The 12,664-nt window shown below is 45.9% G+C and overlaps 1 protein-coding gene across 10 annotated transcripts in view; it reads right to left on the bottom strand.

Moving 5' to 3' along the window:
- CELF4 (CUGBP Elav-like family member 4) overlaps positions 1-12,664 on the bottom strand; it is an 861,314-nt gene that overhangs the window by 143,540 nt on the left and 705,110 nt on the right. For all 10 annotated transcript variants that reach the window (XM_039544851.1, XM_039544847.1, XM_039544850.1 and 7 more), the window contains exon 5: positions 6,802-6,881. In XM_039544851.1, the coding sequence (XP_039400785.1) occupies positions 6,802-6,881 (80 nt within the window). The remainder of the gene's footprint in view (positions 1-6,801; positions 6,882-12,664) is intronic.

The following is a 12,664-nucleotide window of genomic DNA, read 5'->3' on the forward strand; positions in this document are numbered from 1 at the left end:
GGAGAATTGAACCAGGGTCTCCTAAATCCACGGGTAAATACCCTAACCACTGGACTAAAGGGTACAAGGCAGAGGCCCACCTCCTTCTCTCTCCCTTTTTGTTTGGAGTTAGGCATGTGCTACCACCTTTCTTGCAAAAAAATGGCTTAGGTGCCTACCCACAATTCCTGGCTGAGAATCCCAACTGGAGATAGGTGCCTCACTCCTGGAGAGAGGTGGGGCTGAGGCCACACCCCTGTCTTCAGCATCTCCCATTGACTAGCTTAGGTGGCTCCCCTCTCTGCACGCTGGCTTTTGCGGCTCCCATTCTTAGGTGCCTCACTCAGAGCTGTGGATTCCACAAGGCTGCAAGGGGCTATGATGCTGAATTCTGACGCACCTAAGTCCCTTTGTGGATTTAGCCCCAAACTCTTTGGGACAGCACAGTGCCAAGCCCACTGTTGGCATTCAACAAAGAATATGAAGTGCAAATGGTTCCCTTGAAACACTTGATGATGCTGATGATTTACTCATCCGGCACCAGCAGCCCACTAAGTCCTCTACTGACAGGGGTAACGACAAAATGCCAGCCCTGAAGAGCTTGCAATCCAGAGAGATGACATATGCACATAAGCACTGGAAGGCGAGGGGGTGGAAGGGTGGTACCATTCAACTTGTCTCTTGTTAATGCCATGATTTCTTTCTAATCACCCTCACTGTGTTGTTAACTGTAATATTTTAGACATTTAAGGGTCCTTGAGTTAACTCTTCTCTGCTGGGGCTAGGGTGTGCAGCTGCTGTGACCATTTCTATCGATTGGCTTATTACATCTGTGAATTGTGCACAATGTTCCTCTAGGTCAAACCATGCTGTTCTCACTGCCATCCTCCCGCCCACCTGTTTGTTTCACCTACATGCTATGTCTTGCCTTTTAGCCTGTAAGCTTAGGGGACAGGGGCTCTCTTTTATGGTGTCTACCCAGTGCCCAGCACAAAGAGGCAGCAGCTTAGCTGAGGCCTCTTGTGGCTACTGCAATACAAACAGTCAGTAGAAACCATCAGAGCCTAGTTGTGGAGAAGGAATCTGCTAGGGTGAATCCAACCCTGCTCCCACTCAAGTCAGAACATCTCTCGGCATCTAAAGGAGCAGGCCACATCCCTTGAGGCCGCATGCACTTGGGACCCACACCTGCCAAACCTACTCAAGTGAGGAGCTCTGCTGACTTCCCACGGGTGAGTCTTCCTGGCATGACTGGAATATGGCAGGATTTGGGTTTGGGTCATATGCTCCCCAACTTTGCAGAAAATGACACAACTGCCTTTAAAAAAATTAAAAACCAGGTAGCTGCCAGGATCCCGCAATGAGAAGTGGAGTGTGTGTGTGTGTGTGTGTGTGTGTGTGTGTGTGTGTGTGTGTGTGGAGGGGCGGGGCTGGGGAGGGAAGAGACAAGGAAAGTTTCTCCTATGAAAGAAATGATCCAATTTGAAGTAAGTCCCTTATGGGAAAAGCTGTGACAGAGGCTGCTCTGTTCCTGTTAATTTTCACAGTGCAGCTGTCAGCGGGTCTGTAAATAGTACTCCATGAAGCCAGCACTTCCTATCCACACATCAACCGTTCAATTAACAGAAGAACAGAAGAAAGAAATAAAGTGCACCACAGCCTTCTATCACGGCTTTGATGTTTCCCAGCAATTTATGAAAGTGTACACAAACCTAATTACAAGCCCCACTGCTTCCCATTTACATGGAGCTTCTCAAGTTCAGAGCTGTTTATATCAAAATAATTGTTAAAAATACCTCAGCTGATGTATGGCATTGTGGGCCTCTGCTCACCGCAGCCACCACGCTCCTCCTCCTGGGGAGCTTCTGCCTACCCAGCACTTTGGCACAATAAAAGTAGCTTCCCCATCACTGTGCATGCGAGTTGCGCAAGATACAACTTCATCAGGACCACAGTAGCTTGTTTCCTCTCCTCCCTCTACTTGCCCATCTCCTCCCACTTTCCTTCCACCTCTCCTGTAGTCTGTCTCTGCATTTACCCCCATCCCAAACTTGGCTGAATGTTCCTCTGCTATGCTATGGTGGAATGACAACAGCTGTCTGTCCCCCTCTCCTCCCCACCACACTGTAAAGGAACTGTCTCAGCCTATGCTTTGTAAAGCACTGTACAGGTTATCTGCACTATAGGAATGTATAATAATAATAATAAAAAACAATAGTGCTAATACTGTAGCTTGCAGGTTAGTATTTTTTGGTATCACTGCCCTCTACTGGTTGGATGCAGAATCACTCAGCTGTGTGTCGTCAGCTCCGACATGTTAATGCAGCGTCTCCAGGAGTTTACATGGTAGGGACCTGTGCTTGGGAGTGGGGATCTGAGTTTTATCGCCACTCTGACCATCAAGTGCCAGGTGGCTACTGACTGCAGGAGCATGACAACCAGGATGGCCCCAGGTGCAGCATGAATTTGTTTGTTACGCTAATAAATATTTTAGTAACTCCGATCCAGTGACCTATGTGATCCGATCCAGAGTTTTCGTCCCACCAATCTAGTGAATGACAAAATCTGTTCCAGCCTGAAGAGAGAATTTCCACCTTGAGTGCAGGCAGCAAAACAGCTGCTTCTCTGGGCTATTAAATTCAGTGAAAGCTAGGAAGACCTCAGAATTTTCAGGGTCATGGCTGGGGTAAAGAGCAATAGGACACATGGCTGACGGTGCTGAATCAATACTTTTCTGGTTGTTTAAAAAACTCAAGTAAATAAAACCCATTGCAGAAGTCTCAACTGGCTGTCAAACTAGTCATAAGCAACTGGGAATTTCCCATTGCCTTCCTGGGAGAGAGGGGATATTGAGAAAGGATCTGGAGGAAGACAGGGTGCTGACTAAAGCTGGTTGAAAACTGCTTTTATTTTCAGCAGAAAAAAAATGACTCTGTCAACACCCCCCCAAACTCAAAAGTTTTCAAGCTTTAAACAATTCCATTGTCAGCTTTGCCAGGAAAAGTTGACTGCTTCTGTGGAGAGGAGACACTTTCCTCAAAGCGTAGCTGAAAAGCCAATTTTTTCTCTCCTTCTAAGCTCCTTGGGGCAGGGACTGTCTTTTTGTTCTGTCTTTGTACAGCACCTAGCACAATGAGGCTGAGACTGGGGCTCCTAGACACTCTGGTTTTAATAGTATAGTAAAAAAAAAAACTAACTGTGTGACCTTGAGCATGTCACTTGTTCTCTGTACATCCTCTGAAGGGATGCTGAGGGAGCAAGCAGAGAGGTAGGAGGAGAACCAGGAAAGGACAGAGTGACAGGAGCCATGGAACCCAGGCTAAAGGGGGCCATATAAGTACCACAGACAGAGAAATGTGGATGAAACTGTTGGCCTCATATAGAATGAAAGGATTTAGAGTCAGTAAAATAAACTCAGGAAAAGATTGTGAGGTGCTTAGATACTAAAGTAAAAGAGGCCGTAAAAACACCATCAGTCAACAGCTGTGGATGAAACAGTTGACCTAATACAGAAGCAAAGGACTTATGGGCAGTAATGCCCTGATCAGCTGCTTTGGAACAAAGAATGGCTCTTTTGTACCACCATTGCTTGCACTGTTGCTGGTCTCTCTAAGGAAGAAAACAAATTCTTGCAGAGGTACAGGGTGTGTGATGAATGGCAGCCAGGCATCTATCCGAGGAAAGGGTTTTAAAAAAAAACTTTCACAAAAGAAAGTTGCTTTTTGAAACTATTTGGTAGCATATGTTGTGTGAACAGGAAGTCACAGCGGAGCAATAATCCTGGCAGCTGTGGAGAAACAGGAGCCTGCTGCAAGAATGAATGGCTCGAGACCTGACAAGAATGATGATGGATGCACCGTTGGTTGTACACGAGGATGAGGCAAGAGCCATTTAAACTGGCTGAACCGCAGGGACAACTTTGAGTTGGCATTGCAGCCGGACAAGCTGGCCTGGTGCTAATGGTGCTGAGGCAGAGGGGTAGCACAGAGGCTGATGGTTCTGAGTGTCCCAAGCAGAGCGTCACAACTGGACCTGCAGCCATTACGCAGATGATTAGTTTAATTGGTACTGCTCTCGCAAAAAACCAGGCCCAAGGCCCTAGCCGTTTGGGTCATTAATGACTATTCTGCACCTTTGGTAAGAGCAGGAGTGATAGTTCTGTGGCGCTGGTCAAATTGCAGTCTGATCATTTGGAAATGTATTGTTCCTTGCTTCCTACCTCAAAAGAAAGATTCCGAGAAAAAACAGGACACAGCAAGAAAACAGATGAGCTGTCTCCAAGGGATCTATGCTCATTAACACCAGCTGGGGATCTGGTCTTTGATCCATATCGTTCTCCCAGGAATGCTTTCTGCTGACCCTTTGCTCTCTGTTCACCTTCCCCCGTGGTCCGCTTTCCTTTCTCATTGTGTTACCCATCTCATTCTGACTAAGCTTAGTGGGGTGAAATCCTGCATCCACTGAAATCAATGGCAAAACTCCCATGGACTACAATGGGGCCAGGATCGAACCCTTATGTTCTCATTTGCCTGAAAAACACATTATCCTCACTCCCCAACAATGCCATACAAATAATAAATGCTAATTTTTCCTCCCCTTTCAAGAGGTTGCAGTATACGTCTCCACTTCCTGTCCAATTTTTCAGTGTAGTATTGCTGTGTGCCGTTCAACAGCTGCTACGTTCTACCCCTGAGGTGGCTGTATTCGCTCTCTCTCTATGGCCCAATCCTGAAAGACATCGAGTGTCCTTCAACCCAATTGAAATGGAAGGGTGCTGAGGTTGCTTGTAGGCTTGGTCCTGTGGGATTGTGCGTTTGCTTGTGGGACTTACAAAGCACTTTGGAGTCCTTGTGGATGCAAGGCATTGGACAGTCAAGCTAAAGTTATGATGCCTTCTACGTAGCCACAGGTTTGGTTATTCAAGGATATTTCAGGCACGAGTAGTTAACAGAAATGGTAATAACCATCCGGTATAAGCGAACAGGAAAAACGATTGAGGCAACGGTCCAAATTCTGCACTGCCCTTCACCCTGAGAAACTCAGCTGATTCACTGGGGTGGCAGAGGAGCCATTCAGTGCAAATTCTGACCCCACTGCACAGGAGATAGATCTGAGTGGTGAGGGATGGTGAGGAAAAAGGAAGATGGCAGGATAACAGTTGGACTGGTGGTGAACTATATTTTGTGCACAGCTCGTCTACATGACAACTTGTTCGTATTACCCTTACTTCACCCTCCTCCTTTCCCCCAGCCCTCATCTGTGGTTCCCCCCGCCCACCTCTCGCATCTTGTCTTTAACAAAGATTGTAAATCCCTTGGGGACTGCCTCTTTGCTACATGTCTGTACAATTCCGAGCCCGGTGAGGCCCTGATCCCTGACTGGGGTGGAGGAGTGCTATCTTGAGAGATTCGTAGATTTTAAGGCCAGAAGGGGCCATTATGATCAACTAGTCTGACCTTCTGCATAACACAGATCAAAGAATTTCATCCAGTGGTTCTTTCATCAAGCCCATAACTTTTGGTTGAGCTATAGCAGGGCTTTTAGAAAGAGATGGCCAATCTTGATTTAAAGACTTCAAATGATGGAGAATCCACCACATCCCTGGCAAGTTGTTCCAATGATTAATTACCCTCACTGTTAAAAATGTGCACTTAATTTCTTTTCTGAAGTTGTCGAGCTTCAGCCTCCAGCTATCGGATCTTGTTCTGCCTTTGTCTACTACATGAAAGAGCTCTCTACTATCTAAAATCTTCTCTCCTCGTAGATACTTGTAGACCATGATCCAGCCACTTCTTAACATTCTCTTGGATAGACAAAAGAGATCGAGCTTTTCAAGACTCTTATTCTAAGGCAGGTTTTCTAGACCTCAAATCATTCTTGTCGCTCTTTCCTGAACCCTTTCCAACTTGTCAACATACTTTTTTATCCTTGTAGTATTTAACCTCCTGGTGATGAGTAATAAAAGTCACAAACCAATAACAATAAAGCAAAAAATGTTAGGACACATTATCTCTCCCTAAGGTTACTAAATTGTGCATCCTCCTCTGTGTAAGGCAGATGTGTGTGTGTGTGTGTGTATGAGAGAGAGAGAGAGAGAGAGAGAGAGAGAGAGAACGAGCAAAATAAGCCTTCCAAATTTTCCCCAAATATCAGGCTTGAACCTCAACCCTACCGGGCATTTGTCCAAATGGAATGATCTGAGGTTGATGGCCAGGAAGACTCTCTAAATATCTTCACAGCTTTTTTAATTCTAAGCTGTACAGATGAGGATAAGAACTGCATTTTGCACTTTTCGGTGGTTGCACGGAGGTGCAAATCACAGTACTGCTTGGCTCTAAAGTCTGCTTCCATCATATTTGTGTGCTTTTCTCTGCTGAACACCAAAAAGGTTCCTCATTGTTCCCATACAGACCGTTATTCCTTGGCAAAGAAAAAGCATTTAAACACTGGCAACAAGCCTGAATCATCCCTGTGCAACCAGTGGGGTTACCCCAGGGATAAATCTGGCCCAGCTGGTACAACATTTGTGACTGTGTGTCTTTGCAGACAATCAAAACTCTATCATTACTGGTCACGGGACACTGCGCCTCTTCAGCTCACATGTATGTGAAACGATACAGTGCCACCCTGGCCTTTTAATTGAGTAGCTAAACAAACCCGAGGCCCCACACGCCTCAGCTGCTATCCATTTTTCCTGGAAGAAGATTCAGAAAGCACTAATAAATCATCAGCCCTTCCTCCCCTCACCCCTTCATCAGGCCTCTGGGCAGCGTGGGCAGAATAGACCCACAAGGCGTTCTCCTCCATTAGCCTGCTACTCACCGGCATTGTCTGGCTGCCATGCAAGGCGTTGATGGCTGCTTGGGCCTCTGCATGCGAGGAGTATTTCACAAATGCACACCCTGCAAGAGGAGGGAGAGGAAAGAGAAGGGTTTTTAAAAACAGAGATCCGAAAGCAGCAGGAGGCTAACATGGGCAACCGCAGCCAGCCACGTGAGAGGGATTTAGTCTATTGAAAACCCACATGGCTCTCCTAGCTACATAAATTATTTGCTATTTGTAGAGTGCCACAGATGGGAAACACCCATTACAGTCCACAAGGGCTCATCTCTGCCCCAAAGAGCTTGCCGTGATGGCTTTTGGCACGAGAGGTGAGAACAGGAATTGTATTTATGGAACGGCCACCACCTTGGCCAAGGCCAGCTATAGAACCATGGACTTCCAGCTCTAAACAGCAAGTGTCATGACAACTTGAGCTGGAGAGCCATTCCTTGGAGCTGTGGGCTGCAACCGAGTCATATCCCCTCTGTGTCAGACACAGCAAGGACACACAACACACACAGGTCTGGGGGTTACATTTAGGCATTCAGAGGTCATTTCTCTTAGCCTCTTCTAGCCAGGTTTGGGGGCTGAGTGGTGAATTTGTATGTAGGCACATCAGGTTTTAGTGTGATGAGCACCATATCATAACTTTACCCAGGAGTAAGCCGTGTGTCAGGGGCAGGGAGTCTCCCATCATCAGTATAGAGAAGGTCTCACTATAACTATTTGAACTGACACAGAAGAAGATAAGAGATGTGCTGACTTTCACATAAGCAGTGGCCGAGGTGAGAAAACCCCCAGAAGTCCTGGCTTTCAGCCCTTTCTCATACTACCTGGCTATCCTCCCACACCTACCCCTGAGGATTACAAACAAGGCTATTGAAAGCACGGGAGTTAAAAACACTGTTTTTTTGGGGGGGGGAGGGGGAAACAAGCCCAACCCTAAAATGTAATTGGGAACCTGTACATTTCCCCCGAAAAGCTCAGACTGCCTCTCGGGGAAGTGTAGCAATTGTTATTAGAGGGATCTAACTTATAAGGGGCTAAGGGGAGACCATCATGAGAAAGTGAGATAGATAAACCTCAGCTGGAAACAATAAGGATCGATTATCAAATAATCACAGACCCGCATTCCTGGACTCCTGAGATACTTCACCTTCCTTTTCACTAATCAGAGATAATCCAGAATCAGGGTGTTTAAGTATTTGCAGAGATTCTTTTGCACTTTCTGCCTCTAAAAAGAGGATGATTAGCAAGCATACAAAAGCTTTCCAGGTCCAATAGCCCCGAACTTTGGCTGCAGCTATCAAACTGTGTTCCTTTGTCTCTTGGAGTGAAATCCACCCTCTCTGCATAAAGCCTCAATCAGTGGGAGCTATGCACGGGTTGGAGGAGATGGAATTTACCCTGTTCAACCCACAGGGTGTCAACACAACCCCTGTGCCACCGTCATTCCCTGTTGGGTTTTGAGGTAAGGGTTAGCTGAAATTCTTGCTCTGGACAAAGGACCAGTGGTAGTTAGGCACCTGGAATGCAGATAGACGTCTACATGAATTTTCAAAAAGCAACTCTGCACCCGCCTCCCATTGAAATAAATAAGAGTTAGGCACCGAAGGCGCTTTTGAAATTTGCTGCCTGCAAATTCAGGTGCCCAAACGTCTTAAAAGGTGCCTAGTTTTTAGTTTATCACTTCCTGAAAAATCAAGGTCTCCCTCAAAGGTGTTGAGATCCTCTGCAAGTCCCTCAAACAGAGGCACCCAATACCATTAAACACTTGAAAATGTAGGGCCAGCTACTCAGCAGGGGCTACACTGATTTAATCCAGCTGAGGATTTGGTTCCTAATATCTAAGCAGTATAAGAAACTGCATAGACTAGACTAGACTAGACTAGAATAGAAAAACAGCCAAAGCCAAAAGTACACTATAGGCATCGTCAGATGGGTGACAGCAGCAGCAGCAGCACGTCCCATGGGTATCACCACTGGAGGTCTCTGCTGGGACAGCTCACCCTGATATGCTAGTGGGGAAGAAATGGAACAACATGCAGGAATTGGGGGGGGGGAGGATATTATATGCTCTTTGCCAAATGGGGTGAAATATGCAGTGTGCAAAAAAATGCAACAACACAATAGACCTTATATGTGGTGGTGTTTAAAAACATAAAATCAAATAAATAAGATGATTAAATGCATAAAAATGGAATGAAGAAAAAGGCCCAGCGTATTGATTATTTGTCTTCCCGTAGCACCTCGAGAGTCCAGAGAAGATCAGGGCCAATGAGATGATTGCTAGACACTGTACTAACACCTAGGAAGACTCAGTCCCTCCCCCGAAGGGGTGCACTCTAAATAGATGGGACAAGCAACAGGTGGGAGAAAGGCAGGATCATCAACTGCATTTACAAATATTGTTTACAGATGGGACCCTGAGGCCCAGAGAAATTAAGGGTCACGCTCAAGGTCACACAGTGATAAACTGAAGCCAGATCTCCTGAGTCTGAGCCAAATGCCTTAATGACAAGCTCATCCGTCTACTCTTAGGCCTTGTCTGTTAGTAAGGGCTGGTCTACACTGGGGGGTGGGAGGGTTTTGAACTAAAATACGTAACTTCAGCTACGCAAATAGCGTAGTATCTTAGTTCGACTTGCCTGGCTGTCCTCACGGCGGCGAGTTGACTGCGGCGGCTCCCCCATCAACTCCGCTTACTCCTCCTGCCGAGGTGGAGTACGGGCGTCGATTAGCGGATCGACTGATTGCGTCCAGACGAGACGCGATCAATCGATCCCCGATACATCGAACACTATGGGTATAGATGTACCCTTAGTATGCAGCAAGGGGGGGTGTAAATCTCTGGCACACTAGCTCACTGCACAGAACTGTCCATGTGGATCCTGCTACTGCACATTAAGAGTTCACTGTGCACATTGACATTCTGCTGTGAGGCCTTGCCTGGGCTAGGCTAGAAGGCATGTTGGCATGTTTTAGCTCACATGCGCTAACCACAAGTCTAGCGTGATCAGGGCCGTGTATTCTTTGACATGTGCTGAGCTGGTTGAGATGGAGGCCCGGCTCTCTTGATGACCTTGACCTGCTAACATGTGTTAAAACTACAGCTGCCTTGTCTAGCCCCGTTTTTCCCTAGGGTAGACATGGCCAAAATCCTACTCTAGACAAGGCCGTAGAAGAAGAAAACACTGTGAGAATGATTGTGCCCTGAAATAATTAGTTCTTCCAGGGAGATGTGCCACATTGGCAGCTGGCATGGGGAGTAGCAGCTTACCTGGAGTTCCTGCTAGCTCTTCCCTACATCTAACTGTCTCATAAGATAAGACAGCCACCCTTCGCTTCCCTGTTGGCTGGCTGCTCTGTGTGTGCAAATCAGGAGCTTCCGTAAATAGCACCCGCAAATGGAACCTGGTAATATTAACTCTGTCAAGGCTCAGTATTGATCCCGAATAGCTTTTTGAAAAGCAAGGCTGAGACTTCAGCTCACTCGTGCTAATAATTAAACTGGTTAGCAATATGGAGCTGCCACTCAAGTTCAGGTTGTAAAAAGAGAGAGAGAGCAGGAGAGACTAAGTCTCTAGGGCTGTATCCTCCTTGGAACCAGCTGCTGACAGGTCTCAGTGATTATTGCCTTTATTATTACTGAGGTTTGATTCCTTTGTGGTTATCTTTTATGCTTGACAGCTTTGGGTGAGTGCAGAGGGGCACTCGAATTCCCTGCTTTCCCTTATCCCAACTGTTTTTTCCAATTAATGGTGTTTAACCTCATACGATCAGTAGGGGTGGCACCCTTCCAGGTTAGCTAAGTCTATCCCCTTCCAGTCCGGCTGGCTTTTCCTCCCCACTTTATATAACATAGTTAGTTGAAAAATATATTCCCATTTTTTCCTTATTGAAATTCAAAATGTTGATGACATTTTTCATTGAAATTTCAAATTTTTCAGCTGCCACTAGAGCGGGTCATATAACAGGGTGGAGTTTGTCCATGAATATTTATGTGAAAAAGGACTCCCAAACTTTCTGTTTTGGTCAAAACTTCAATGAAAAATCGAATTAGAAAACTGAAATTCAGAAAATTTTGAGCGGCTGTATTTGTCAACCCCCCGTAAAAAACTGATCAATGGGATTGTCGGCACTTCGCTGGCCTTGTCCTTTGGGGTCTCCAAGCGTGCAGTGACTGAGGTGATTTTTCAGCTTTCTTCACCTACACTAACCAACTCTGTTTACTAAAGCAATAGACAAGAAAGCACTCATTTTCTGTCTGTCAGCAAAACAAACCGTGCACTGAAGAAAAGCACTGTCATTCTTGGGATACCTGGGTTCAATCCCCTGCTCTGGCCAGACTCCCTGTGTGACCATGGGCATGTCACTTAGCTTCTCTCTTCCTCAGTTCCTCATCTGTAAAATGGGGGTGACAGCACTACCCTGCCTCACAAGGGTGTTATGATGCAGAGACAAAGGCCTGAGTTCAGTCCCCTATTATCACAAGAAACTACTACATGCCTTACTGTATAGCCTCGTAGGCTGCCTCTGTCCCAGATTTCAATAGCTCCGCCAGTGGGGCTTCTAGTGCTTTCTTCAGAGGACTTTCCTCATTGACCTTATTGCCAGGAAGTGTTTTCCTGACTTCCAGAAGAAATTTCCTCTTTGTTCCATTTCATCGCCAAGTTCCTCAACTAACTCACCCTAAAAACTTCTGCCATATACAGACTGTCAACTACAGTGGGTCAAAAAAATGGAAACAAAAATTTTGACTTGCAGAATTTCAAGCCAATTTATTTCAAACTTATGAAAATGTCCAACCAGTTCTGCTGTTTGGCATTCTTTGGATATTTGTCACCAGTGATCACCATGTGTAATTAACTTTGCAGACATCAGACATACCACGTCGCATGGCCGCTTGGACATCATCAGGAGGGAAAGAACTTAGAAGGAACCTTCCATTCTGCAACCACAGGCTCCCACTGTCTGAGCAAACGGGAAATTATTTCAGCTGTATTCGTGTTCTGTGCTTTGTGGACCTCCAGCCATGAGAGGGTGATGTAATCACATATTATTGATTAGTTCTGACATTTCATGAGACATTGAAAACCTGTGGCACTTTCTCAGGAAGGGGGTATCTATCACAAGTCAGTGCAGTACTGCCAATCCCACACATTTGAAAAACTCATGAATCGTCCCTAAAAATTCATAAGACTGGCTAAAATCATAGTATTTAAAAATAATAAATGTGCGGTTCTTTTTTGCTTTCTGGGTTTTGAGCATCTAGATTACAGCTGAGTCATGTTTTCCAGCCTTTCCCTGTAATTGTGAGGACCAGAAACAAACTTGCTTTTAAAAAAAGCGAAAGTGGAGATCCTCACGACTCTAGGAGCCAGGACTTTAAGAGAAGCACCAAACTTTCCAAGACTCAAATTATGAGAGCTGGCAACACTCTCAGATATATATTTACTCTGTCTTCCCCCTCACCACCCCCCACCCCAATTCTATGGTCTTATATGATTAAAATATTGGAATGTCGCTGTGGTTAAGGGCAGAAAAGCTATGTATGAGAGAATCCGCCTCAGTCTTCCTGCTGTTCTTATTATGCCAGGTGAGTCTCCATAAGAACATAAGAACGGCCGTACCGGGTCAGACCAAGGGTCCATCTAGCCCAGTATCTGTCTACCGACAGTGGCCAATGCCAGGTGCCCCAGAGGGAGTGAACCCAACAGGCAAAGATCAAGTGATCTCTCTCCTGCCATCCATCTCCATCCTCTGACGAACAGAGGCTAGGGACACCATTCTTACCCATCCTAGCTAATAGCCATTTATGGACTTAGCCACCATGAATTTATCCAGTCCCCTTTTAAACATT

This window comes from Mauremys reevesii, linkage group 6 (genome assembly GCF_016161935.1).
Source record: "Mauremys reevesii isolate NIE-2019 linkage group 6, ASM1616193v1, whole genome shotgun sequence".
NCBI classification, from domain to species: Eukaryota; Metazoa; Chordata; order Testudines; family Geoemydidae; genus Mauremys; species Mauremys reevesii.